Here is a 25,148-nt window from a genome sequence, read left to right on the forward strand (position 1 = left end):
CGGAGAGAGTAGGGGGTACGATCTTTTTCATTCATCTCTGCTTCTCTAACTGCAGCTCGAGAAACAGAGGGAGTTGGTTGGGAGTGTGGTGGGGGCAGAGATTCCTAGAGTCCTAGGCTCCGAAGTTTGGATCTTTCCAGATTGCATGTGTCACGGGAGACAGGTATATTTCTGAAGTCCCCGGAAGAACCACCCAATTAAGGTGATGGTAGTAATTTAAAAATAAATGGGCGTGGAGAGTCAAGAAAAACAGCAACAGTGGTCCCTCCCTCGCTGCGTACTGGAAGTGATTTTGTCTTAAAGAGAGCTGGAATATGCCAGGGCGGTAGGAACCAGGCACCCTTCTCTCTCTGGTGAGAAGCCCTCTCTCTATGGTCGGAGAAACTGGGGCTTGGCTGGGGGCCAGGTTTCACTGCCCTGCGGGGCTGGGCAACCCCGTCGACTCCCTGAGGGCCGGGCTCACCCAGAGAACTGGAGATCCTGCCCGGCGTGTAATTCCCCTCTGTGAGCCAGGCTGTCTCAAGTGAAACGGGTTCCGGGCTCCAGGCTAGAAAATCTGGCGTCCCCAGGACCCCCTGACCTTGCCTCTCCCCATCCACACCCCCACTGTCCTGGGCTCTGGGTGCTTATCTCTGCCGAGGTTCCTCGTTTGCAAAACCACATGAGCGCCCTGTAGCTGAACACGGCACAAAAAGCCCGAAAGATCAAAAGCATTTGTATGGGCAGTTGAGCGGGAGGTGAATATTTAACGCTTTTGTTCATCAATAACTCGTTGGCTTTGACCTGTCTGAACAAGCCGAGCAATAAGGTGAAATGCAGGTCACAGCGTCTAACAAATATGAAAATGTGCACCCTCACCCGGTGCACACCCAGCCCAGCAGGCTCCCCGGATTTGTCTAGATAAAGTCCAGGCCCCTTGTCCCCAGAAAGGCGGATTCGTGGGAGCGCTTGGCATTAGGGACAATTTGGGGGAGACCCTCCAGGGACAAGAGGATTGGGCATGGGGCAGGCTCGAGCTCTTGTTAAAATCGGACCCAGAAAATTCCTGGGAAACAGCCAAAACAGCGAAACGAAAGAATTGGGGCAGGGTGATGGTGGTGGCGATGGTGGTGGTGGTGCAGACAGTAGAATAGGAGCGGGTAACCGATTCTGGCCATGCTGGGGGAGCGGGGGTTCTCCTGCCCCACCCTTCCAGGACCAGGCCGAGCTTGAAACTATTTTTTTTTTTAATCATGGGAAAAAAAAAACAAAACAAAACAAATAAAAGCAACCCAGATTTAAAAAAAGAAAAGAAAAGAAAAACAAAAACAAAAATAAAACCTTCGGCTCACGGTCAGGGATCCAAAAACCCACTGGAACCAGGGCATCCCTCTGCCGCTGAAATCCGTCCCGGCCCTGAGTGCGTCTGCGGCCTTGGTGCCTGAACCGAGTGGAGAGCTCCGGACAGCGCCGAGGCGCTGGGGCGGGCGCAATTCGTGAACTTTCGTACTCTTGTGTGCTGCTGTCGGCAAAACAAAAATAATGAAACTTTGTGATATGTTTGTAAATGATTTCGAATGACCCCTAGCCCTGCCCTTCACCATTAGCGCGCTGGCCCAGCCCAGGGCGCCTCGGTGCCTGCGAGCAGAGCCTGCCTCGGGGTCCGCAGCAGCAGAAGGGACAGCGTGGCCAGCCCGGCGCAGGGCCCAGGAAGGTAAAGGCACGAATTCTTGAAGAACTAGCTTTGGCAGCAGCCAACTTGGCTTGGCTGAGCCAGAGGTAATGGAAGGAGGAAACGGGCAAAGGATATTTTCCCCTCATGCCGGCATTTACTTGATGGCATTTGTTCCTTACTGGAAAGTACAGCTTCATAAAGGGGGTGGTGTTGGGTATTTGAATCCCAAGAGGGGGTTAATAAAGCCGCCATCTCTGGGATGGATTAGTTTTTTCTTCTTCTCTTTTCTTTCTTAAGAAAGTCCTGGCTGCTCGGTAACCCCGGCCCTGACACAAGGATGGGGAAGCTCGTTGCTGCAAATTGTCACCATACCCTCAGGCTACCTGGACCTCCTCTGAAAGCGCGGGTGGCTGCCTCTGCCAGTGGTGGCTCTGAAGAAGAGGCCAGGGCACCTCATCTGAGTGGGACCCAGAGGTTGTAACGTTGTCTATATATACCCTGTAGAACCGAATTTGTGTGGTATTCACATAGTCACAGATTCGATTCTAGGGGAATATATGGTCGATGCAAAAACTTCACGTCTTTCCGAAATAACCTGAGACCGAGTTACAGGAGAGTCGCTGCCGGCACGGGTCAGCCGCCTCTTTCTGTTTGATTACCTTGGACTCCAGGAGGAGCGACTTGTGCCTGGTGACATACAGCAGCCGTTTCCTGGAGAAACTTCTCACCTTTAAACAGAGGCTCCTGTGGGCGCTGCAAAGACTGAATGGAGGCAGGACCAAAGGGCTAGGTTTTGGGGGACTGAGGACCGAGGTAGGAAGCTAGCTAATCCCAGCCCCAGCTCTACCCCTAGGGGCGAGAGGTCGGAGGCTGCTCATTGCTGTCTGGCGTTTAGGGCCAAGCATGGGAAGACGGCATGTGGGACCCATAGGGCGCATTTGGGTGAGGTGGGGGTGCCTTCACCACTACTCGGGCTCACCCCTCAGTGGCTGCATGGTCCAGGGCAGTGGGGGCCTCTTGACACAGCGGCGAGGCCAGGCTTTTGCTGGGAATACCCGCGGCTGGGCACCCGCAGCGGTTACTTATTGCCTAATTTGATTCAGGCTGGCCGGATTCTGGTAACTTTTGGGTGACCCTGACGAGGACAAAGCCAGGACGCGGCCTTTGTATGACAGAGTCCCTGCTCTTCCTGGCTGGGTGGGCAGGAGTCTTGCCCGCCTGGGGCCCTCTGCCCAACTCAGAGGCCCCCTCGCCGGTCCACCCTTCCCTCAGCATCCCGCGTGTAGGTTCATTCCCTCTTGAACTATGCCGGCTTTGGGGGGCTGCTTTCAGGCGAGGGCGAGTGGAGAGGGCACAGGAGGTTAGCAAAGTCAGTGGCAGACAAAAGCTGGGATTACTTGGGGACAAAGGGGGTGCTGGGAATTGGAACAACATTAACATCTGGCGGGGGGCCCTCAAATGTGCCTTGGCGAGTCACTTGATTACACGTATGTTATTTAGTTAAATTTGTGAAAATTGCGAGATGCTCACCAACCCGGTGATAAACTCGCTCCCTCGCCATTGGCTGGCCTGGTCACATGGCCGCCCAACTTTATTCAGTTGACAGCAAGTAGGAGGGCCCTATGGAAGGAGAAAAAAAGACAACACGAGAAAAATTAGTATTTTCTACCCTCTGAAATTAATGGCCATGAGTTCGTACATGGTGAACTCCAAGTATGTGGACCCCAAGTTCCCTCCGTGCGAGGAATATTTGCAGGGCGGCTACCTAGGCGAGCAGGGCGCCGACTACTACGGCGGAGGCGCGCAGGGCGCCGACTTCCAGCCCCCGGGGCTCTACTCGCGGCCGGAGTTCGGTGAGCAGCCCTTTGGAGGAGGCGGCCCGGGGCCGGGTTCGGCGCTGTCTGCGCGGGGTCACGGGCAGGAATCGAGCGGCCCCGGCGGCCACTACGGCGCCCCGGGAGAGCCGTGCCCGGCACCCCCCGTGCCCCCGCCCGCACCCCTACCCGGTGCCCGGGCCTGCAGTCAGCCCGGCGGCCCCAAGCAGCCTTCCCCCGGGACGGCACTCAAGCAGCCGGCAGTGGTCTATCCCTGGATGAAGAAGGTGCACGTGAATTCGGGTAAGGCGCGGGCCCAGCGACCTCTGCGTACCTATCCCAGGCCACCGGAACTGCGGCCTGGGCCCCCAGAGGGGGCTGCGAGTGGATGGGAGTATGCGGGGCTTCAGTGGGCGCCACGATTACTCCCTCCATAAATTTTTATAGCTGAGGGAACAGGCCGGGACCATGTGGCTGGCTGCTTGGCTGTGGGCGCAAAAGGGGTGGAGATGGGGGTGGGGTGGGGGAGGATTCCATTTTCAAAGCGGAGGAACACGGTGGAGTAGAGGGGGGTTTCCAAAATGCTTAGGGCTTCCAGAGCTCGAGGTGGGCCAGGGAGATGGGAGAGATTTGGGGATTCCCCACGATGAGAGCCAGGAGGAGTGGGTGGGTGTGAGGGGGTGGGTGTGAGTGAGCGTGTGCGCCAGAGAGGGAGGGCGGGAGGGAGGAAGAGAGCGAGCTTGGGAGCGCGCGGGGTGGGCCGCGGGCCTCCGGGCGCGCCAGGAAGTGAGCGGGGTGGCCTCATCAGTGGCGGGGCGCTGACCTGGCTGTGCTGTCTGTTTTGTCTCGCAGTGAACCCCAACTACACCGGTGGGGAGCCCAAGAGGTCCCGGACGGCCTACACCCGACAGCAAGTTCTAGAACTGGAAAAGGAATTCCATTTTAACAGGTATCTAACGCGGCGCCGTCGGATTGAAATCGCTCACACCCTCTGTCTGTCCGAGCGCCAGATCAAGATCTGGTTCCAGAACCGGAGGATGAAGTGGAAAAAAGACCACAAGCTGCCCAACACCAAAGGCAGGTCCTCGTCGTCGTCGTCGTCGTCCTCGTCCTCCTCCTCCTCCTGCTCCTCCTCAGCCGCTGCAGGCCAGCATTTGCAGCCGCTGGCCAAGGACCACCACACGGATCTGACGACCTTGTAGAAGTGGGGACCCTGGGCCCATCCTTCCTTGCGCTCCCGGCCAAGCCGAAGCTGCGGGGCAGCCGGGCCTGCTGTCACCTCTCTGGGCTCTAAGGTACTGTGGGGTGGACCTGGGACACGCAGGCCGCCCTCGGACTAGGTTAGCATCCTGCCGGAGGGCTGCCCTCTCCCTGGAGCAGAGATAGGGGTGGGAGGGGGCCGGGATTCTCTAAGCATATTATTATGTGGCAGGAGCTACTGAAAACATAAAACCTTGGCAAGTCATTAAATTCATGAAAATCTCCTCTGTTGGATTTTGAATTTGCAAATGAAGGTTGGATGCTTTATCCCAGTGTGAATTTGGACATTCTCTCCTACCCCACCCCTCCAGGGAGTTTTATGGTTTAATAAATATGGGAGAGTCAAAGCAGAAGGTTGGTCACCCTGTGCTAGTTGCTTTCAGTGGAAGCAGGAAAGCTGAGCCAAGATTTCTGAACTTTCTGGGTTGTTTGTATATTTCCCAGTGTGATAAAAAATGTTTCGCGCTCAGTGGTCCCGTGCCCAAGGAAACGAGTCTAAGAAGGGAGTGGAAACGGGTTATTTTATGTTTAGATTGTATTTGCTTAAATATTTATTTGTTGGGGGATGGAGTACAGAGATAACTGACACTTTCATGCCAAAAATTCTTACGATGGTGAAAGGGGCAGAGATTCAGGAACAGAATCAGAGATGAGTGGACTTCTGGCTTTAATCGGCATTTTGAACACCTCCCCTTCCCTCTCCCTGGAAATGTGTGTAAGGGGGCCCTTAAACCTTCTAGAGAGAAGCAAAGGATCCACTCAAAGTTGATTTCTTGAAAATATATTTTCATTGGTGCTTTTTTCAGCTCTGTGCTTACAAGCAGTTCTAGGTAATTAAAGGAAGGGTAAAAAAAAATGAGAGAGAGACACACACACACACAAATGGTTCAACATTTTCCTTCTGGGGAAAGAAAACAAAACCTTTGTGTTCTGGATCATTAGATAATGGCTGAATTTTCTGTTCCAAGAGGATTCCAAATGCCCCCCAAATACCCTACAAAGCAGTATTTTGTAGGAATTTGTATATGACCTATATGGGGGAGGGGCTGTGCAGTGGGGAGAAAGTGGGAAGGTGAGGAAGTCTCGTTTTGAGAAAGAAAGAAAAAAACCATTTGAATCTAGAAATTCACAAAGTTGGTCTGAGGGTTTTTCCCTGAAGTTTTAATTTTTCAATACAAATCTAAGGAAGTTTTTCTCAACTCATTAATTCGAAGCAGAAATTGTAAAAGTGTAAGAGTTTTCATGCCCTCTTCCTTGCCTTCAGAATAGTGGTTTAAAAACAATCACTGTCAAAACAACAGAAGCTATTTTTTAGCTATTTTTCTTATGCCTTGCCTGGGAAGGGTTCAAAACTTCTTTTTCTAAAATGCTGACCCTTAAGGATAAGGGGAAAAGAGTCAAAGGTAATGACCACAGTCCATGTACTCAAATGAAACAAGGCTTTTGCAGTTTAAGCTCCAAAGCCTTGGGCTCCAAAATTGAAACCCCTGGTTGTATCTCCCGAGAAGTGACAAAAGGGGGGAGGGAGAAGGGGTGCACTTGAAAGGGAGATCCTGAATGGAGTTATTTTTTCAGTGCTTCAGAACACTTTAGAAGGTTGCAGAGGTAATTTAAAATATGTATTTAAGAGGAGGAAAAAAAAAAAGGTTTTCTCTGAAGGCATGTTCTTTGGTTCCATGTCTCCTGAGAGCTGTGGGCAGGTATTCACTGGAGTCCCTAGGCTGAAATTCCATTTCTCTAAAGTATCTTCCAAGCCTCAGTCTTTTGTATCAGACCCTGGGGACAGCTCTTTGTTCCTCCTGGGGGTGAGCCTGGCTCTCAGACTTGCACATGGCAATACTTGAATATCGCCACGTCGGGATATTAAAGATGGATATTCCTGCATTATTCGTATCATTGTTTCTATGACAAAAAGCACAGAGTTCATACATAGTCAAGATGTCTTTCTTCTGACGCCCTCACGTTGAGAAGCTGAAAAGGTATTTTACTGAAGTTCGGCTAAATTACAGAATCAGGTTCATCCAGAGGACAAATTTTCTATTCGATTAGCTGTATTTCAGCCAGGAGCTCTGACCCCTAAACCCTTAACCTTTTGGACTCTGACTACCCTTCTCCTTTTTTCCCCCTCTAACATGGAGAGCAGTCTTTGCTTGTAGCATTTGAAAAGAGCTGCCATCCTTAGGCAAGTTGGAAAGTTGGTAAGATTCGTTCCTAACATTCGAATTTGTGAAGACATTGAACCTTCTCCTTGGGAGGGGGAAAAAAGTATATATTTTCTCAACATCTGACCACATATATATTATAGAAATTATCATATAGATTTCTGCCTCAGTTTACTCACCCCAGCTTCAGAACAAATGCCACAACTCCTTAACTGCCTTCTCCCCCGCCCCAGAGGAAAGCCAAGAGGCATGTTTTCATGAAGAAAAACCAAGCTCCTTCTCAAACATAGCCCCACTACTTTGGAAAGTTAACTTAATCAGAGAAACAGCTTCTTTGTTTATAAGAGTCAGCTCTCCTTCTCAGATGCGAGGGATTGCCTTTTGAAATGTTAATGTAGCTTGGATGGCCCAGAGAGCAGCCTCCAACTCTGAGGTCCCACTCGGACCCCAGCGTCCATTTGGGCCCACAGGAGTGGGGGCTGAGAAGGGGCAGGGCCCCCAATCACCCAGGACTAGGAAGGAAATGGGTTTCCATCTGGGAACATGCTCTGGAGAAAATTAGATGTGGAAAGGCTCCAGTGCCCATTTTCTATTATTTGTTTCCAGTTTGTTCTCCCAAATATGAGCCAGAAGTGTTTGTTTTGGTGTTAAAAAAAAAAAAAAAAACCTGCATTGGGTTCCTGACTTGGAGGGAGGGAGTGAAGTGTTTGCTGAAGACACTGCTCCTCAGACTCCCATTCCACTTTGTCCTTTGCAGCCTTTTGTTGTGAAATGACATTGTCAGTCAGCCTCATGGTGTCTGTTCACAAGAGATGCTTTTTAAATGGAATTGACCAATGTTTTGCTGCCACTGATTAAAATATTTATACTAATTGTTGCCTGTAGTTTTGATGTAATTCATGGATCTATATTTGAAATAATAAAAAGTGTAGCAAAACCTTCCTCCTCTGTTTGGTGCCTCCACAGAAGCAATCTTGATAAGTCTTCTAAAAGCTAACATTCAGTATGGACAGTTTATTTTCTGCAGTATTGCTTAAGGTGTGAAGGTAGAACCATATAAGGCTTAGCAATTCTGTCATCAACCTCCCCACTGACACCCACTTCCAATTTGACTGCTATATTTTATGACCACTGGGAATCTTGGGGTTGTATACAGGCTGCAGGACAGTGGGCATTATGTTCTGAGTAAGTAACTGGCCAGGCTAAAGGGAAGCTCCATGCTAGCTCCCTACTTGGTCCCTACTCTGCACCCCACCCCTGTAGTCTTGGACTCCTCAGAGGAGCTCTTTATGAAGACCTCCCCTCCCAACTCAAGCACAGAGTGACGGGTGCTGGGTTCTGGGCCGAGCTGGGGCTGGCCAGGTGGCTGCTCTGACCTGACCCCACTGGCCTCCAATCTTGGGCTCCTTCCACTTTTCTGGGGCTGCCTCCAGCACCTGCCCCTCTCTCCCCCGCCCCTCAGGCAACAGTAAACACTCCCCCCTATAAAAAGTGGCATGCAGTGTATTTATCGCGAGGGCTTTTTCACTTCTGACTAGCCTTGCCTTGAAAAGGGGCCAAGACAGGAGTCTCAAAATAGATGGGGGGCTTGTTCGCTACAGGAAATGAGCAGAAAGCATAAAATCAGACATGTGTCCTTAATATATGGAAGGGCTCGCCCCAGACGCGTGGACATGTGTATTTATAAGTGCGCAGAAAGAAGTTTAAATATTCGGACACATTTTATGATTGTCCTCTGCCGGTCTTCTGGTTAATGGCTCCTCCTGTACTCACCAATACATCAATACCGTTGTGTGTACTGAATCACCGGCAGGGATGAGGAGGAAGCGAGTCCATAGCCGAGCCCTCTAGAGTACAGTGCAGTAAATCGGGACCCTCGGCAGGCAGCGCTTCCCGCCCGCCATGTTGGGGAGCCCTCCCTGCCCCCCGCACCGGGCTGGGCTGCCGGGGCTCGCCGGCTGCCGGGGGAGGGCCTTTCATAACGGGGAGAATTTTCAAAGTGCGAGGAAGATGATAAGAATAGATTTCTACAAGTCCCGACCACGTGATTGGTGAAATAATTAATTCAGCACGTCCCTTAAGAAACACGGAGTCGTCATTAATCTGCCACGCAAAGGGCTCTCTCCGACTTGGAAAGTGCAGGGATCCCAAGAATATCACCCGCCGAGGGGGGCTGCGCGGCGCCCCCGGCCCTCCACCCCAGCCCCCGGGCGGCGGGCGCGGGAGCGCGGCCGGCAGGTAAATATTTTGACGACTTTTATTTCTTCAGATTTAAATCCTTAATGAACTTAGCTGTCAGGACCGCTGACAAATAGTTCCCTTTGCTTCCTGATTTGGAACCGCGCGCCGGCGAGAAGTTGTTAGTGGCTTGCATGGTGACCTTTGGTTCAGCAAAGCTTTGCACTTATGAAAAATTACTGAGCACGGCCGAGTGTGTGTGTGTGTTGGGGGGGGTGAGGGTGCGAGGGGCGAGGGTGCGAGGGGTGAGGGGCGCGGGGGCGCGCGGGCTGCTCCGAGACAACAGGAGTTGTAAAAAACCCGCCCGGCTGGGGGACGCGCCTGGCGCACGCGGGCCGAGGTTGCCCGGTCGCCAGTGTCTACCCGGAACAATGGTCGCTGTCACGGCATCTGCCGCCTATTCTTAAACCGGTGAGAAAAGGCCCCGGCCCTCTTTTCAAGCGAGGGTCGTAAATTTTTCTTTGCGTCATAATAGAAGGCTATAAAATCGAGTTGAAATTTTACCCCAGGCAGGGTTTAACCAACAGATAATGATTTCCGAGTTGCTTCTCCCATTCCCCTCCCTCCCCATCCAGGCTTTGCTGCTTCTGTCACCCTAGCGAGGAGTTACCCCCTTTTCACCTTTACTTTCGTATTTTTTTTTTATTTTGGGGGAAGAACTAAAATAAAAGAAGGGGAGAGAAGTCCCTGCCGCCCGTGTGGGAGACCCCGGGGCGCGGGGAAGGGGTGGTGGGTGGGGAGGGAGTCCAGGGCGAGCCGCTGTCTCTGCTGCTTGCTCCGATTTCAGCCTTTCTTCCGCACTCCGAAGAGATTCGGTGTCCCATGAGCCACTCCGCTCCTGCCCCATCCCATCCGCAGCCTGATGGGGGACTGGGCCGGGGGCAGCGGGCATTGTACTCCTCCAGCTCGCAGCTGAGACCAGGGTGCCCGAGAGGAGAGCCTCTTTATTCTCCTCCTTTCCTTTTTTCCTTGTGAGAAAGCTCGATTGGCTTTAAGAACGATTTCGGGGAGCTTGGGCTGGCTGCTTATGGTGGTTGTTTTGGGATTGTATGTGTGTCTTTTGATTTCTTTTTCGGTGTGTGTATATTTCCCCGACAGGACAGAGACAAATTTTTCTCCGTTATGAATTATACATTCAAACAATAACACATTAATTCAATTATTCAAAGATGACAAATGTTTATGTGTTTTGCAAGTGAATCTCAGGTGCAGATTCTGGGCGCCTTCTTTGAGCTGCTCGCGTTTTTCTCAATGAGAATCGGCTCCCCTCCCACCCTTACTCCATCCATCCCAGCCCATCCTTATATCCCCTCCTAAGCCCAGAGAGGAAAGCCACAAAAAATCTTCCCAGCCCTGCTGGCAGCCCGGCAGCCAACAGCCTCCCAAGGCCCAGGCTTGGCGGGCACGGATCCGGGCTATTTTATCAGTGTGACAATTGCCCGGGTTGGTGTGATAAATCATCGTAAGTAATTCCTGAAAGGGTGCGAGGCTGTTGGGGGCCGGGCGAGGACTGTAAATCTTTCCGGTTTATTGCTCTATGAACATATGCTCCGATTGAAGAAGTCTTAGATCCTTTCCTGGAGACAAATTCCCGCAAAGCGGCCCCCCTCTTTGGCTAAGGATTAACACATGCTGCGGGCCGTCCGCTCAACCCCTGGCGGGAGGCTGGGGGGCGGAGTCCGCCGCGTGGGAGTGTACTAGGGGCACCCACGGCCGGGCTCCGAGAGACGCCCCGAGTGGGCCTCGGGCCAGACCCGGCCGGTAGAACAAAAAGAGGGGCTCGCTGGCAGGTTTGGGAGCTCGGGTCTGTGGCCCGACCTCCGAGATCTTCTCACGCTTCTGGAGTGGGGATGTAGGGGACCCGATCCCCTTCTCCCTGGCTCCTCTGTCTGCGGCTGCTGGGCGCTTTTGCCCGTTGGAAACCCTGCAGGCGGCGGCAGGGTATCGGCCGATGTCGCTGAGAAGCAGAGCTGAACCTGAAAGAGAGACTTCAGGGATGGGGTGGAGAACCCCGCGTGGTGCAGGATGCCAGGGGGAGGGCTGGGCCGGGGGAGGGCCATGCGGGGCTCGCCGCAAGTCCGAAAATGGAGGACCACCGGCCGCCGGCTGGCCTGGCTGCGCGCTTAGCTCTTTTTTTCCCCATATGCAGAATTGTTACTGTAAATCCCAGCTGACCACTCAGAGTGCTGGGAACCTGTTCTGATTTTATTTTTCTAAAATAGAGCTCGCCCGGCCGACAGATAAGCCTATTCCCTCTCGCCTTCCTGGAGGCTCTGCAGGTAGCGGGAAGCCGCGGCCTGGCGGTCGCGGGGTTTGCGGCATCCGCTGTCTCTGCCTAGGTCCGGAGGCGCACAGCTTCTGGCATGCAGCGGCACTGCGCCTCGGCGGCTCGGGACCTCGCAGAGCCAGAGCCGGGAGCGCAGGGTGCAAGGAGCAGAGGCGGTTTCTAGGTCTCAGCTGGCTGCTCGGCGCCTTCTCTGACTCTCAGTGGTGATGGTAGTGGTGTCCTCGGGCCTGACCTGGCTTGGGCTGAGGGCCGGAGGCTCCCCACTTTAGGGCCGGAGTCTGAGCTAGGCCATAATGTAACTGCCTTGTCCTGGGAGAGGAAAAGTGGGGCGTCCGTCCAGGCGGAGGGGAAGGCGTCTTGCCGGCGTGAGGATGCGGGGTGCGACCAGTGAACTGCGGGTGCCCTGTTGCTCCGCAGCCACCTCCGGAGACGCCTCTGAGAGAGGCGACCTCTAAAAATTCCAATTCCGGGACCTGTCCGGCACTAGGCCGGCTGGGCCAGGGTCAGGGGTCTTGGGGAGGAGAGACTCTGAGTGCCCTCACCCCACTGACGGCCGCCACGCTGGGTCTGACGGGGTCTGGAGCTGCTAGATGGGGCTTTCCTTATGCCCCACACCCATCCGCGTTGGCCCCGGGGAAGTGGCTGGGGTCCCACGCCTCCATCTCCCCTCCTCCCAGCCCACAGGCCTGGCTGCGCTCTGGGGCTGGATGGCGTGAAAGTTTCAGCCTCAATCAGTACAATCGTCCCTCGGGGTCACGTGAACAAATATGCTCGCAGTTGAAGACAGCGCCTGTATTTCCCGACTATGAGGGGGTTTCCGGGGCTCTCTCCAAATCCAGTAAGGGCCACGTTCCGAAAGCAAAACAAACCCTCGGCTCTAGGGGGTTGGGGAGGGCTGGGCTGGAACCCAGGAGTAGGTGGGGGCGTCAGTGGTCGCGGCTGTGGGCCTGGAAGCCGACGGGCGGGCGGGTGGACCGACAAGCGCGCAGCGCAGGCGAAGCCAGCTCGGGGACTACGAACTCGTTCCTCCTGCGTTTATTGGTAGTTGAACCTCAGCCTGGTACCGTTCTACCGGGAATTCCGAGTGCTCGGGTATATGGCCGCGTCTGCGAGCGCGCAAGACCAGGGTTGGGACAGTGTTGACTGCAGACAAAGGGGAAAGGCTAGCTCTGCCCCGCACTGGCACCCACTCTGAGGCTGAGGACACCAGGTTTATGATAAATTGGGATCCAGGTAAGCAATTGCATGACAAAATGGAAATCTTTGGGAGCAGGGCTGTTCGCTGCCCTGAGCGGGATACTAAATATGATTTATTTTGTGTAATCTGTGATCTTGATTATTGCCAATTGGTGAGGCAGCCCGCGTAGCTCAAGATACACTTCTACATATACATCGAGGACGGTGATTAATCGTAACGAGGTTCGCTTTGTGGGGACGCTCCCCGCCTACCCAAAGGTTAGGAGGACACACTAGCTTTCCAGGCTTGGAGGGTGGCCGGCTGCATTGGGAGGGTGGGGGGAGGGCGGGTGTGATGGCAGTTGGAGGAGCGCGTCCGGTGAGGCGGTTGGGAACCGGAGGAAGTATTTTAGGGATCAATGTGCAGTTATGAGAATGGGCTGAAAAATGAAATGAATAAAAATAAACTTTTTTTTTTACACTGTCACTGCCAGAGTAAGATGGAGCGTCATATTAATTCCTTGTCTTGGGCTGCCCGACTGGGCGCGGTGGGTTGATTTATACGTATTTAAAATAAACTCGGTGGCCAGCCAGCTCCCTGCATTGTTCTTGGAGTGAGCTCCCACATGCACGCCTTTACCTTTTGCTGTTGGCTTGCGTTTTGGGGGAGGTTAAAATGCTACTGAAACTTCTCCCTCCAAATTCAAGAGAACCCCCAAACTCCCCAGAAGAGCTTGAGAGGCTCCTCTGAACTCCCTGTCAATAATCTAGGATTTTGGCTGCGATGGTAGCAGAGAAAGTGTTTTAGGGCTTCTGGGTCTTTCTTCCCAAAGAACCTGGGGGGAAAGCTAAATCATATTTTGGTTTCCACACCCCATTCATCCTTTTGTTTACTTGCTCCCTGCGGTTCTGGCTGGGGGACAACCTGTCCCCCTGGCTCGGGGACAACCCATTAGGGTTTCCGGGGCCAAGGCCAGAGTGAGTGGCTCCATGCTCACAGACCAGACTGGGCCTCCGTGGGGGAAAGGACCGCGAAGCAAGGAACACTCCCTGATCATCGGTTGGGACGGACCACAGTGGGAGAGGGACCGACTTCCAGGAGCATCGCCATCAAAGAAGAGCAGTAAAGTTGTTTTGTCAGTCGCCCGCGGTTGGCTCCATCAGAACTTAGAAGTCGCCGGACATTTTTCTTTACTTGCTGCCTTGAAGCTGCGCGCCTGCCAACTTAGTCAGCTGAATCCAATTACTGCAAGCGGCATTTCATTTGGCCCCATGGAGCACTCTCTCATAACTTCCCCGAAAATTTCAATAATCCCCACCTCGGCTTCATGCCGACTCTATCCTAAAGAGATTTCCCGGGGTGCTGGTGGGGGGTGGGGCACAGGGCTGAAGCTGCCTAGGACCAGCTCTTGGCTGACAGCTCATGGACCCGATTCTCTCCTGCTCCCCCAGTTTCTGACTGCAGAAGGGGCACTTGAGCTGGTGGCCCACAGCCAGCGAGTTAAGCCTGTAATTCTGGGCAAGCAAGAGACTGAAGTGCTTGATGGTGGGTGGGCAGGGGAAAGAGCGCGGGAGGAGGCTGCGGGGCTCTGGCCCGTCCAAATTTGGCCAACTTGGGGTTTCATTTCCCTTCCCCTTCCCAAGTCTGGGAGCTTGCAGCGCAGAGAGCATTGCGCACCCCGGAGGCTAACTTACTCTGTTCCTCGGCGGCTGGGAAAACAAATCTAGCTACAGGCGCCAGGGGATCGCATCCTTGGGTGGCCTCCCAATTTCGCCTTTCTTCTGAGGGGACTCTCCTACTTTTAAAGTACCCCGTTTTTTAAAATAAATAAATAATCAAGCGGCGAAAGTTGACGTCCGCCCACGTGGATGTATTATATAAAGCTGCTTCCGGACCCACCCGCCCGAGAGCCCGGGTACTTCGCGCCTCGGTCGCGCGGCCCTCTGGGCCCAGCCAAGCTGAGCCGGCTGGAGGGCGGCGGCGAGTGGCGTGGCCCCCTGGGCCAGGGCCGGCTGGGAAGCTGAGGTCGGGACGCGAAGTTAGGAGCCCTACCGGGCCGGGATCTCTCCGAAGCGCTTCCGTTGGGTGTTCATTAAGGGGTGAGTTATTGCCGCGCGAGCCAAAGGTCACTTCAAAGGCTTATGACTGCGCGCTCTGGTCTTTAGAAGGGCCGGGTATGCTTTGTGTGGCGCTTTCCCCGGCGCGGTTTAGTGTTTGCAAACTACTGAGTCGACAAATTGCACAGGGCAGATGCAAGAGGGGGACTGTGTCTCTCTCCTTTCACCTGAGGGGGGCGGACACCCTCTGAACGACGGTGGGGGCTGGAGGGGAAGCCATGTCTGTGTATTTGGGTGGGGGCGGAAGGGATGTTTGTTTCTCTGGCTGTTTGTAGCTTGATCTCAATCCAGGCGTGGGTACTCAGGGCTTGGAGTGTGGTGGGTACTTACTGGAACTACACCCAAGAAAACCACAGCGAGATAGAATGTACCAGCCAGGAAAATGAGTTCAGCTTCCTCTTTACTGGGCCTCCTTGGGACAGCTCCTGACTAGGTCTCACCTCGGCCCATCCACATATACACCTTCCTTTCCTGGTGTTCCAAGATGTAGCCTTTCCCCCCAAAACTATGCACAGCCCCTCCTCTGCCCCTAGGAGAATGGGCTTGGCCCCTGGGATTGGGACAGCTGGAGCACTTCGAGTTTGGTGGGGACAGGAGAAGAACAAACTGGTTTCCCAGCACCCCTGACCCACTTGGCCAGCCCCCTGGCTGGGGCTTCCCTCAGCTCCAAGCTCTCCCCTCTCCCATCCAGCCAAGGATTTCTGTGTCAAAGGCCTCTGGCTCCCCAGAAGCCAACCGAGTGCCCTTTCTGCCGGTGAGAAGGTGCTGGGAATGGCTGTGCGCACCATATACAATAGCCACATTGATTATGATACCCAAAAAGGAGGTAAAGCCTCTGGGCATGTAGTGTTCATTAGAAAGAACCGGCTGCCACTGAGAATTTTCCCTTTTGTTCCAGATCCGCCTCCACAGAATATCAAAGGAAACAGAAGAGTCTACAAAAAGAGAGACAAAATTCAAGGGAAAAAACCAAAACACCCCCACACGTAATTGTGGTGAGTGGGCATACTTTAAACAAATAATTTCTACTACATTTCCATCTGTCCTGCAACTCAAGGTAGCATCTCAGGAGTCATACATCAAGACAAAACAAAAGGCGGCTTTGAAGTGGATCACCTCGGTGTGAACTGCCGCGGGTTACATGATAACCCATCATCGGCCTTCAAATTTATGGCGCTTTAATGGGAGTGAGCCCAGTGCCTTAAATGCAAGGTGTATTACCGTATTAGGTTATTTGGGCTAAGTAAGAATGATTTAAAAGACGCGTCCAGGGCTTCCCATAGGGCAGAAGATTTTCGGGCTGAGAGACCCGGAGAACTTGGGCAGAAAGTTGCCCCAGTGCTTCGGTGAATAAATCCCCTTCTGCATAAACCCGAAAAAGAGTGGTTTTAAGAGCCCTAGTAGCAAAGCAAAACGGAAGAGAGAAACACTCCGTGGCAGTGAATTGAAAGAGACGCCCAGGCAAGAGTCGAGTCCACCAGAAAGATACTTGTGGGCTTCCGAGGCCCTGGTTTAGTCAAAACAGGGAGAAGAGCGGAAATCGGCTAGAACCTTGGAAAATCTGTAGAGAAACCAAAGCAATCAGCACACTCCATCGCCTCCCTCTTCTCTCTCAACTGCCGCAGACTGACCGGTCGGTGATTTACTAGGGTTGCGGCTCTAGACATAGCAAGACAATTGTCTCCCCCCGCCCTCCCCAAGCCCCCGGCTCTTTCCACGGCCACCGCAAGCGAGTGAGCGAGCGACAGCCGGCCTCCGTGTGTCCCACAAGCCTCTCGGCGTTCCGAGGCCGCGGCGGGCAGCAGGTCTTCGGTCTCCGGCCAGGCTGCGTGCGTCCGGTCCCGCCTCGGTGCAAAGCTGCCAGCAGAGGCCTGCGCCGGCCACTTTATATAATCCCCTTACTCGCCCGGCGCGGGGCTGGGAAAAGTGCGGAGTAGGGAATTCTTTTGCTGCGCTTCCTCCTACGCGGAACCTGTTTTCCACTTCTGAAAAGTGCCGGGCCTTAGGAAGTGTTTTTCTTTTCATTCCTTACTGAAGCATTTACTGCCGCCGCGCTCGCAGTCATAAATTTTCTTACAAACCACAATGACAGGTGCATTGATATGCACCGTGAGAGCTCCAGCTGCTTAATAACCCCGTCCCCTGGCCGCTGTGAGCGCCTTTTATTTATTCGGTATCATATTAGGTATTGATCCTGGGCAGAATTAAGTGCAGTGAGAAAGTTTCAGGGCTCGGCTGCTCCGGAGGCCCAGCGGGCGCGGCGGGCCAGCGCCGCGGAGGGAGCGGGCGGTGGTCGCTTCGAGGCCGCCTTCCTTCCTTCCGGCTGGGAACCTTTTGGCCCTGAATTCCCAGCCTGCGGTTGGGCCTCGGAGCTGAGTTGGGTAACTTCCCCGGACCAGGAGATAGGACGAACCAGACCCATTGGGTTCCCCTTTCCCAGGAGGGGCCCGGAGACGGCGCCGGCGTGGTTTTGGGGAGGCAGCACCGGCCGGTTCCCGGGGCTGGGGGATGGATGGGAGGAGGAGGGAGAGGAAAGGGTAACCGAGGACTTCGAAATGGCCCCGCTCGACCGCCCCCCACCCCCATGTCTTCACCCCAAGGCATTTGGGCCCGGAGCCCAAATGAGCTAAGGTACCAAAGGGCGAAAAAAGAAAGCTTTTAAAAAAAGGGGGGGGGTGGTGGTGGTGGTGGTGATCGAAAAGATGAGCCACTGAACAGTTGACCATTGTCCAAGTGATTTATGACCGTTCCTGCTTTTTAGGTTCAAGCAGAGTTCACAAGGAGTAGAGATTTCTGGAAAGAAATAAGGCTTTTTTTTTTTTTTTTTTAAACCAGTTTTGCAACAGTATTCTTGGGTTTTGTTTTAGGAGAGGTAGCTTTTTTTGGTGCACTGTATTTTTTCCCGGGGCTGCAAAGCCCTACCCAGTGAGGAGAGCATTGCTGCCCATGTTTCTGGGGAAAGGGACTTTGGGGTGGTGGGCTATCATTGAGTGGGCCTCGAAATTCTTCAAGACAATGAAAACAAGAGGTGGGAGAAGAGATTCTATGGTTACTCAGGAAGATGCCCAGTATTTGCACTTTTGAGGTCTGTACATGAGCTTTTTCTAGGAATATGCCATAAAAATAAATATAAATGTAAAGGCATCTGTCCCAAAGACGTGATCACTTCCTAAAGAAGCAATCTTAATGTGACTTGTCCACCTAAATAAACTTGGTCAAATGGGGGAGGGGGTATAGGAAGGATGTTTTGCTTCCACAGTTGTGAATGGAATGACAGAAGGAGCAGCTTGAGTTCTGGTGGTCTGAGTGTCACATGTGACATCGGGAGGGCCCAAGGTTTAAGATTGGAAGCAGGATCCTAAAAAAGCCCACGAACATAACTAAACCCAAAATGCCTGCCTAGTCTTTTGGCCTGGAGCAAACACAAATAAATATTAGTGACAGGATGAGGATTCAGCTGTCCGTTTGATATTCAGTAACTTTAATATTCAGAGAATGATAAAGAAAATGAATTGAAAGAAAGATTAAGTTCAGCTTTGTTAGGTAGATATCCAAACTTTATACAAACAATTCCTAAAACATAACTAATGTCCTGTATTCCATTGGGGAGGATGTGTTTCTCATTAAGATAAATGGCATATTCACTTATATTCTAAAACAAAATCGGCAACAATTTTACCAAAGGCTAATCTGAAGAAAAATGTTATTGGGTTAGGCTTTTTGGTGAAACTGGAAGGAAAATGAGTGAATGGAGTAGTTTTGGTACCAGTGGTCAAATTCATTAGGTCACATAAGCTGTCTACATAATGTGGTCCATGGTGAGGACTATGATGGAAGCCAAGGAGAATGTCTGGGAAGGAAAGTTGCCTGAAAGATGAGATGAAGAATTAAGACCAAGGAGCTGACCTATGAGTTTTCTTTATCAAATAGACAGAGGTGGTTGAATGGTATTAGTTATACTTTAACTTCTTGGAGCCTTTTAGGAGGAGGGGGTGGTGGTGATGAGAAGAGAAACCCCCATCAAGAGTCAGGGGATACAAAAGGGGTAGAAATTTCCTTAGTTTTCTTTCTTTCTAATTCTGGATCCATTCATCATGTCATGAGAGGTTCTCTCATTGGTTGTGGGTTGGGTGGGAGGTGGGGTAGAATGGACAGTCCAGAGCAGAGGTCAATAATAGTATCTATTTATACAATAGATGGCGGGTAAAGGAATACAATTATAATATAAAGAATCCCCCCTTCAACCATGCTTATTTAAACCATGCATTTCAAATTGTAAACAATTAAAAGTACTGGGAGGACAAAGTTAAGGATCCAGAAAAATATAGATGAAAGAGAAATTACACTTTCTATCCTCAAAATAAGTCTGGGCATTCTTAAATCCTCTTCTCGGTTTTTATCTTCTAGTTTTCGACACTGTAGATCCCACAGTGCTGACCCACAGAGCTAATTGGGCTGCTTCTCACCTTGTCACCGAAAAGTGGAGTATCTGGGTCTCCATGAAAGATGCTGTGATTTTGAAACCAGGTGGGGAGATAACTTTTTTTTTTTTTTTTAAGAGCTCTGGCTATTCTGAATGTGTTATAGAGCTTTATTTTGCCCCTCAGTACCCTGAGATGACCCAGCAATTGGCTGATTGATCCATCCATTTATTCACCCATTCTACAAAAATTTATTGCACACTTATGACATGCCAGGCACTGGGCTGGATGTTAGGAATATATAGATAAATAAGACACAATCCCTGTCTGCAAGGAGCTCACAGTCTAGTGGGGGTATCAGCCATTAAAACTTATGAGGCCATGAGTGCTTTTCCACACAGGTCCCAGGGCTAAATTGGTAATCTTGGAGAAAGAAAATCCTGTCTGGAAAAAGAAAAAGCCAATTCCCTAAGCTGGAGTTGAGCTAAAGAGAAGGAAGGGTTTTTTCTTCTGTTAAGGAGAAATTCTTTCTGACTTTTCCAAAGTTTCAATTAAGTTGAACTTCACAAAATTCCAGATCCAGCACTTTTCCCCTTGCCCCACCATGAAACAGGTGGGTAGCAGAGAGCCTGGGGCTTATCCTTCTAAATTGACTGATCTTGCCAATGACAGTCCCTCTGGGGCCTCTCACTTTTCTTCTTGGCAGGTCACCTGGGGCCTGGGGCTGGCCCAGCTTCTCTCCCAGGATTCAGTAGACATTGGAGGTGGTGGTGAAGGAGACAGTGACAGTCAATGTTATTTGAGCAGGGTCAACAGGCCCCAGAGCTTCCTGAGTGCAAGATGCAGAAGGCTGCTTACTATGAAAACCCAGGACTCTTTGGAGGCTATGGCTACAGCAAAGCCACTGACACTTATGGCTACAGTGCCCCTCATCAGCCCTACCCACCCCCTGCTGCTGCCAGCTCCCTGGACACCGATTACCCGGGTTCTGCCTGCTCCATCCAAAGCTCTGCACCTCTGCGAGCCCCAGCCCACAAGGGAGCTGAACTCAGTGGTAGCTGCATGCGGCCTGGCCCAGGGAACATCCAGGGTAGTGGGGGTGGCAGCCAGCCTCCTAATCTGAACTCAGAGCAGCAGCCACCACAACCCCCACCTCCACCACCGACCCTGCCCCCATCCTCGCCCACCAATCCTGGAGGTGGGGTGCCTGCCAAGAAGACCAAGGGTGGGCCCAATGCTTCTGGCTCCTCGGCCACCATCAGCAAGCAGATCTTCCCTTGGATGAAAGAGTCCCGACAGAACTCCAAGCAGAAGAACAGCTGTGCCACTGCAGGTAGCTCTCTTAGGGGGTTCATCCCTGGGACACTAGCCAAATTCCTTCCAGTCTGACCCTAAGGAAGTCCAGTTTACCTAGAAACCAAGAGATTCAGGGCTGGAAGTGCAACCTTGGAGGTGATATTATCTAAGCTGTCACTCACGCAGAAGTGTCCTTCTTTGGGTCCCTGATGGGAGTCATAACCCTGCAGTGACAGGATGCTCACTGCAATTCCAAGCAACTGGTGCCATTGCTAGACAAGCCTCATAGTTATTGATAGAGAGTTCTTCCTTATATTGACCTAATACCTGTTTTCCTGCACTGCTGGTCAAAATTCAGCTCCCTTTTCCACCCAACAGCCCTTCAAAATTTGAAGACAGGTATTATGACCCCAAATCCCAGGTAGCTGTATAGCCCATATCACATGAATTCCACCCTCTTAAATGAATAAGACCCAATGTCTATTGAGAGTTGACTATATTAGCAACCATACTGTTTTATAAGCATTATCTCGTTTAATTTTCCAAACAACCCTTTGAAGTGGATATATGGTAATAACCCCATTTTACAGATTAGAAAACTTAGTATTTGAGAAGATAAGTGACTTACCCAAGATCACAAAACTATAAAGTGTTGGATTTGAATCCAAGCAGGCTCCAGGGCCTCCAAGGCATGACTGTGGAACTCTTTTTTAGCATACCCCAGTCCTATCTTCTCCACCTCAGCAAATCCAGAATGGGGAGGGGGCATGTCCAGAGGGAAAAGAATGTGCTCTGAAACAGGAGCAGCCTTAGGTCTCTCTCCCTGAAGGGGGAGACCCTAGAGTTGAGAAGCTCTTTTCTAGGCCCACTCAGGATATATGGAAGAGAATGGGTAGGGCCAGGAGCTCTGAGGCTTGCTCATTCTCTCTGCTCAGCCTGATTGGTTCCTGGACTTTTCTGGAGTCCTTGGGTTCTCTGATGTAGTTTATCTTCAGGTAGATGAATCTGCTTCCAGGTCCAGAGATAGTTTGAGGTTTCAGATGTGGCTTGTTATCAGCTTTTTAATTTGCCTGATGCTCTCTGGAGTTGCTGCTCCTAGGGGAAAAGTGTTTTCCAGCCAGCAAACTTCTGCCCTTCCTTCCTCAGCTGCAGGCCCAAGCCTGCTCTCCCAGGCAAAATCCATTTGTCTTCCCAGGGAGGGAGTGGACAAGCCACCAAGAGGTGGCAGGGGTGGTGGAAGACAGTGCTGAGGCTGCTGCTTCTAGCACTGCAAGACTCAAAATGCTCCCAGCCTAACCCTGAGCCCCCTAAAATTCCAGGGCAGTATTTTCATGGTTTATCACTTCTGCCTTTGGAGCAAAGACCTTGGGTGCAAGTGGACTGGAGTGGGGTGCCAGGATCCCTATCCCGGTTCCTTGTTCTCTGGGGTGCTTTGCCCAGGAGCCAGCCCCTGAGCAAGGCAGGCTGGGGCTGCCTCTCTGGCAGCAACAGAGGCTAGGATGGGTGTTCAGTGAAGTCTGGCCCAGATCAGACACGGGGAAAGCCTTACCAGCTGCTCCTGGTCTCTCATTAACGTCCTCACGGCCTTTGGGTCGGGATGGTGGGCTAGGCTGGAGAGGAAGGGGTGCGTAGAGTGAATCGGGCCGCAGAGCCAGATGGGGCTTTCAGGTGCGACTAATAGGTAGGCCTAGGGCGCGGGGTGGTGGTGGTGGGGTGGAGGTGCGGTGGGGGCGGTCGCGAGTTCCCCCTTGTAATCGCACCTCAGACGCCCCTCCCCCACCTCGGCCAGGATTGGAGGCGAGGGAGGAGTGGAGGAGGAGAGAGCCAGGGAAGACCCCCTCTCCTGCTCTGGGTGTCCCCAGCCCTCCCGCTCAGCGCCCCCTTTTTCTCCCTCCCTGCCCAGGAGAGAGCTGCGAGGACAAGAGCCCACCGGGTCCGGCGTCCAAGCGGGTGCGAACCGCATATACCAGCGCGCAGCTGGTGGAATTGGAGAAAGAATTCCACTTCAACCGCTACTTGTGCCGCCCGCGTCGCGTGGAGATGGCCAACCTGCTGAACCTCACTGAGCGCCAAATCAAGATCTGGTTCCAGAACCGGCGCATGAAGTACAAGAAGGACCAGAAGGCCAAGGGCATCCTGCACTCGCCGGCCGGCCAGTCCCCAGAGCGAAGCCCGCCGCTCGGCGGCGCCGCCGGCCACGTGGCCTACTCTGGCCAGCTGCCTCCCGTGCCGGGCCTGGCTTACGACGCGCCCTCGCCGCCAGCCTTCGCCAAATCGCAGCCCAACATGTACGGCCTGGCCGCCTACACGGCGCCGCTCAGCAGCTGCCTTCCGCAACAGAAGCGTTACGCGGCGCCCGAGTTCGAGCCCCACCCCATGGCGAGCAACGGCGGCGGTTTCGCCAGCGCCAACCTGCAGGGCAGCCCGGTGTACGTGGGTGGCAACTTCGTCGACTCCATGGCGCCCGCGTCAGGGCCGGTCTTCAACCTGGGCCATCTCTCGCACCCGTCCTCAGCCAGCGTGGACTACAGTTGTGCCGCGCAGATCCCCGGCAACCACCACCACGGACCATGCGACCCTCATCCCACCTACACAGATCTCTCCGCTCACCACTCGTCTCAGGGACGCCTGCCCGAGGCCCCCAAACTGACACATCTGTAGCAGTCGCCGGCGGTCCGAACTAGCGGCGCAATTACCTCTCTTGCTTTGGTGGTGGGGGTGGCGGGCGGGGCCCGCAGGGAGGCTCGTGAGCCGGTCCCCGGTTCTGGCCTGGCCGCCGCCTCCCGGCTCTTGGGCCTCCAGCGGCCGAGGCGCGGGCGACCAGGCCTCCCCTCCAGGCACGCCCTCCTTTGGGTAACTCGCCATAAATCAGCCGCAAGGATCCTCCTCTGTAAGCCCGACAGTGCCATATACTGCGGACCGAGGGACTCCAATCTGATAATGGTGTCCCGAAGGTAAGTCTAAGACCCATCGGCGGTGCTCCCTGCAGAGTGGCCAGAGCCCGGAGAGCCCCAGGCCTGATCCGCGTCTAGTTTAGTTTCCAAGACCTTAATTTATATGCTCCTTCCGGTCCGGTAAGGATTGCCGCGGACTCAACGATCTGTATTTATTATTTGAAGCGAGTCATTTCGTTTCCCTGATTATTTATCCTCCTCTTAATGTATTTATGTGTATATTTGTAGAATTCCTCCAGCTGACCTTAGGAACGCGCTCCCAGGCCGCGGGGGCCACATTTCACCTCTTTAGTCCCCTTGGTCTGAACTAGTTGAGAGAGTAGTTTTGAACAGTTGTAACCGTGGCTGGTGTTTGTATTTGATGTAAAGGATTAAGACCGCAAATTGTCCTTCATGGGTAGAGTCAGGCAGCTCAGCGGCGAGGCACGACAACCGTTACTCATTTCTCAACAGCCGCAGCCCTCGCCACTCGACATAGTTTATTGATTCCAAATTGTCTGATACTATTTGAACAAATATTTAGAATAAAAAAATTTCGCAGTCGGAAGTGTATTTGTGATGATCACGCACACCTGCAAACAGATTAGTCTACCTTTATCTTTTGCACAATCGCAGTAGACAAGGACCTGAAAGAGGCTGACCCTTAAACAATTTTTTTTTTTTTAATTTGAAATCTAGTGCACAATTCTTTTCTGGGAACACTTGATTACATTCCAACTATTGACATTAGGGGGGGAAATCTGATGCAAAACTAGAAATCGTTCTGGGCGGGGTGATTTTGGTAGAGCTTTGCGCAGCGCCTGCTTTTGCTGTTTCTACCACCCTCTTTCTAATCATAAACTGACTTTTTAAGTATCCATTTACATTGGGGAGGACAGAGGGCACTTTTCTGCGTTAATAATAATAATAATAAAACTTTGGAAGAAAATTGACAATCAAAGAAAAGACACCAGAGAAGTCGTAAGAAGGATCCAGCTATGAAAAAGCTGAGGTGCAAAAAAAGAAAAGATATCTGGAGAGGGCACCTAGGCTTTTTCCGTAGGAAGTGCTGTCATGACTTTTTCCTTTGTAGTGGTCGGTGGCTCATTTCTAAAAAAAAACAAACGTTCCCCGCTATGTAAAGTAATAAAAGTTTCATTAATGGAACATACCAAGTATAAACACCTTGTTTACTACTGTTTCTTTGTACAAAACTGGCAAAAATGTCTTCAAGGATTTATAACCATTTTGTAAATATTAGTGTGGCTTTAGCTAGGGGTGGACAACTTACACCCACTTCTCTGGGAGGGGGCACTTGGAAAATGCCTTCAGATTAAGTTCAGTTCTTTTGTATTTCAGCAAAATTGGCCCACGCATCTCTATTTGGTTTGACAAATAATGTAACTCCTACTACATCTGCCGGTGACACGAGGTGAAATTCTTATTGTGTGGAAATAATTTAACTCCTAATCTTTTGGTGGATCAACAATCGTTTCTATTTGGATGCTTGTGTATGGCTAAATAATTGGTGGCTCAAAATAATATTTAGTTTCCTTGTTCCTTTGTGCTGTTTTAAAAATGGCATGTTAGATTGGGGGCGGGAGGGGAATATCCTTTTGCTAAATTTCATTATCTGAGCAGGTTTAAAGTATACATGTTGTAGAAGTGTATCAAGAATAAATGATTTCATATTCATGAATATGCATATTTTACCTACTTTCAAGGCTTAAAATTGTTTTCTATGAAATTTGCATCCATAGGCAGAATTTCTAATTGTCTTGTAAGAAAT

The 25,148-nt window shown here is 52.0% G+C and overlaps 2 protein-coding genes across 4 annotated transcripts; both read left to right on the top strand.

The window, feature by feature from the left end:
- The first annotated feature begins 2,227 nt into the window (after positions 1 to 2,227).
- Positions 2,228 to 19,860, top strand: HOXD4 (homeobox D4). Of its 3 annotated transcripts, XR_005218787.1 has the most exons (4): positions 2,228 to 3,771; positions 4,321 to 4,763; positions 19,117 to 19,236; positions 19,837 to 19,860. XR_005218787.1 is itself a non-coding variant. In XM_037849450.1 (2 exons), the coding sequence occupies exons 1-2, from the start codon at positions 3,336 to 3,338 to the stop codon at positions 4,668 to 4,670; spliced, it is 786 nt and encodes a 261-aa protein (XP_037705378.1). In that variant the 5' UTR covers positions 2,228 to 3,335; the 3' UTR covers positions 4,671 to 7,781. The 3 variants fall into 3 exon arrangements, 1 of the variants encoding a protein (XP_037705378.1); XR_005218788.1 differs by lacking the exons at positions 19,117 to 19,236; positions 19,837 to 19,860 and adding an exon at positions 15,608 to 15,693; XM_037849450.1 differs by lacking the exons at positions 19,117 to 19,236; positions 19,837 to 19,860 and having other exon boundaries at positions 4,321 to 7,781.
- On the top strand, positions 19,854 to 24,421 carry HOXD3 (homeobox D3). Its single transcript, XM_037849443.1, has 2 exons — positions 19,854 to 20,463; positions 22,330 to 24,421. The coding sequence occupies exons 1-2, from the start codon at positions 19,923 to 19,925 to the stop codon at positions 23,085 to 23,087; spliced, it is 1,299 nt and encodes a 432-aa protein (XP_037705371.1). The 5' UTR covers positions 19,854 to 19,922; the 3' UTR covers positions 23,088 to 24,421.
- Positions 24,422 to 25,148: the final 727 nt, after the last annotated feature.

The sequence above is a fragment of the Choloepus didactylus genome, chromosome 9 (genome assembly GCF_015220235.1).
Source record: "Choloepus didactylus isolate mChoDid1 chromosome 9, mChoDid1.pri, whole genome shotgun sequence".
NCBI classification, from domain to species: Eukaryota; Metazoa; Chordata; class Mammalia; order Pilosa; family Megalonychidae; genus Choloepus; species Choloepus didactylus.

Coding starts and splice junctions, on each gene's coding strand:
- HOXD3 (XM_037849443.1), top strand. CDS start 19,923: ATGTTATTTGAGCAGGGTCAACAGGCCCCAGAGCTTCCTGAGTGCAAG. Junction 20,464..22,329: donor GAACAGCTGTGCCACTGCAG/GTAGCTCTCTTA, acceptor CTCCCTGCCCAG/GAGAGAGCTGCGAGGACAAG.
- HOXD4 (XM_037849450.1), top strand. CDS start 3,336: ATGGCCATGAGTTCGTACATGGTGAACTCCAAGTATGTGGACCCCAAG. Junction 3,772..4,320: donor GAAGGTGCACGTGAATTCGG/GTAAGGCGCGGG, acceptor TTTGTCTCGCAG/TGAACCCCAACTACACCGGT.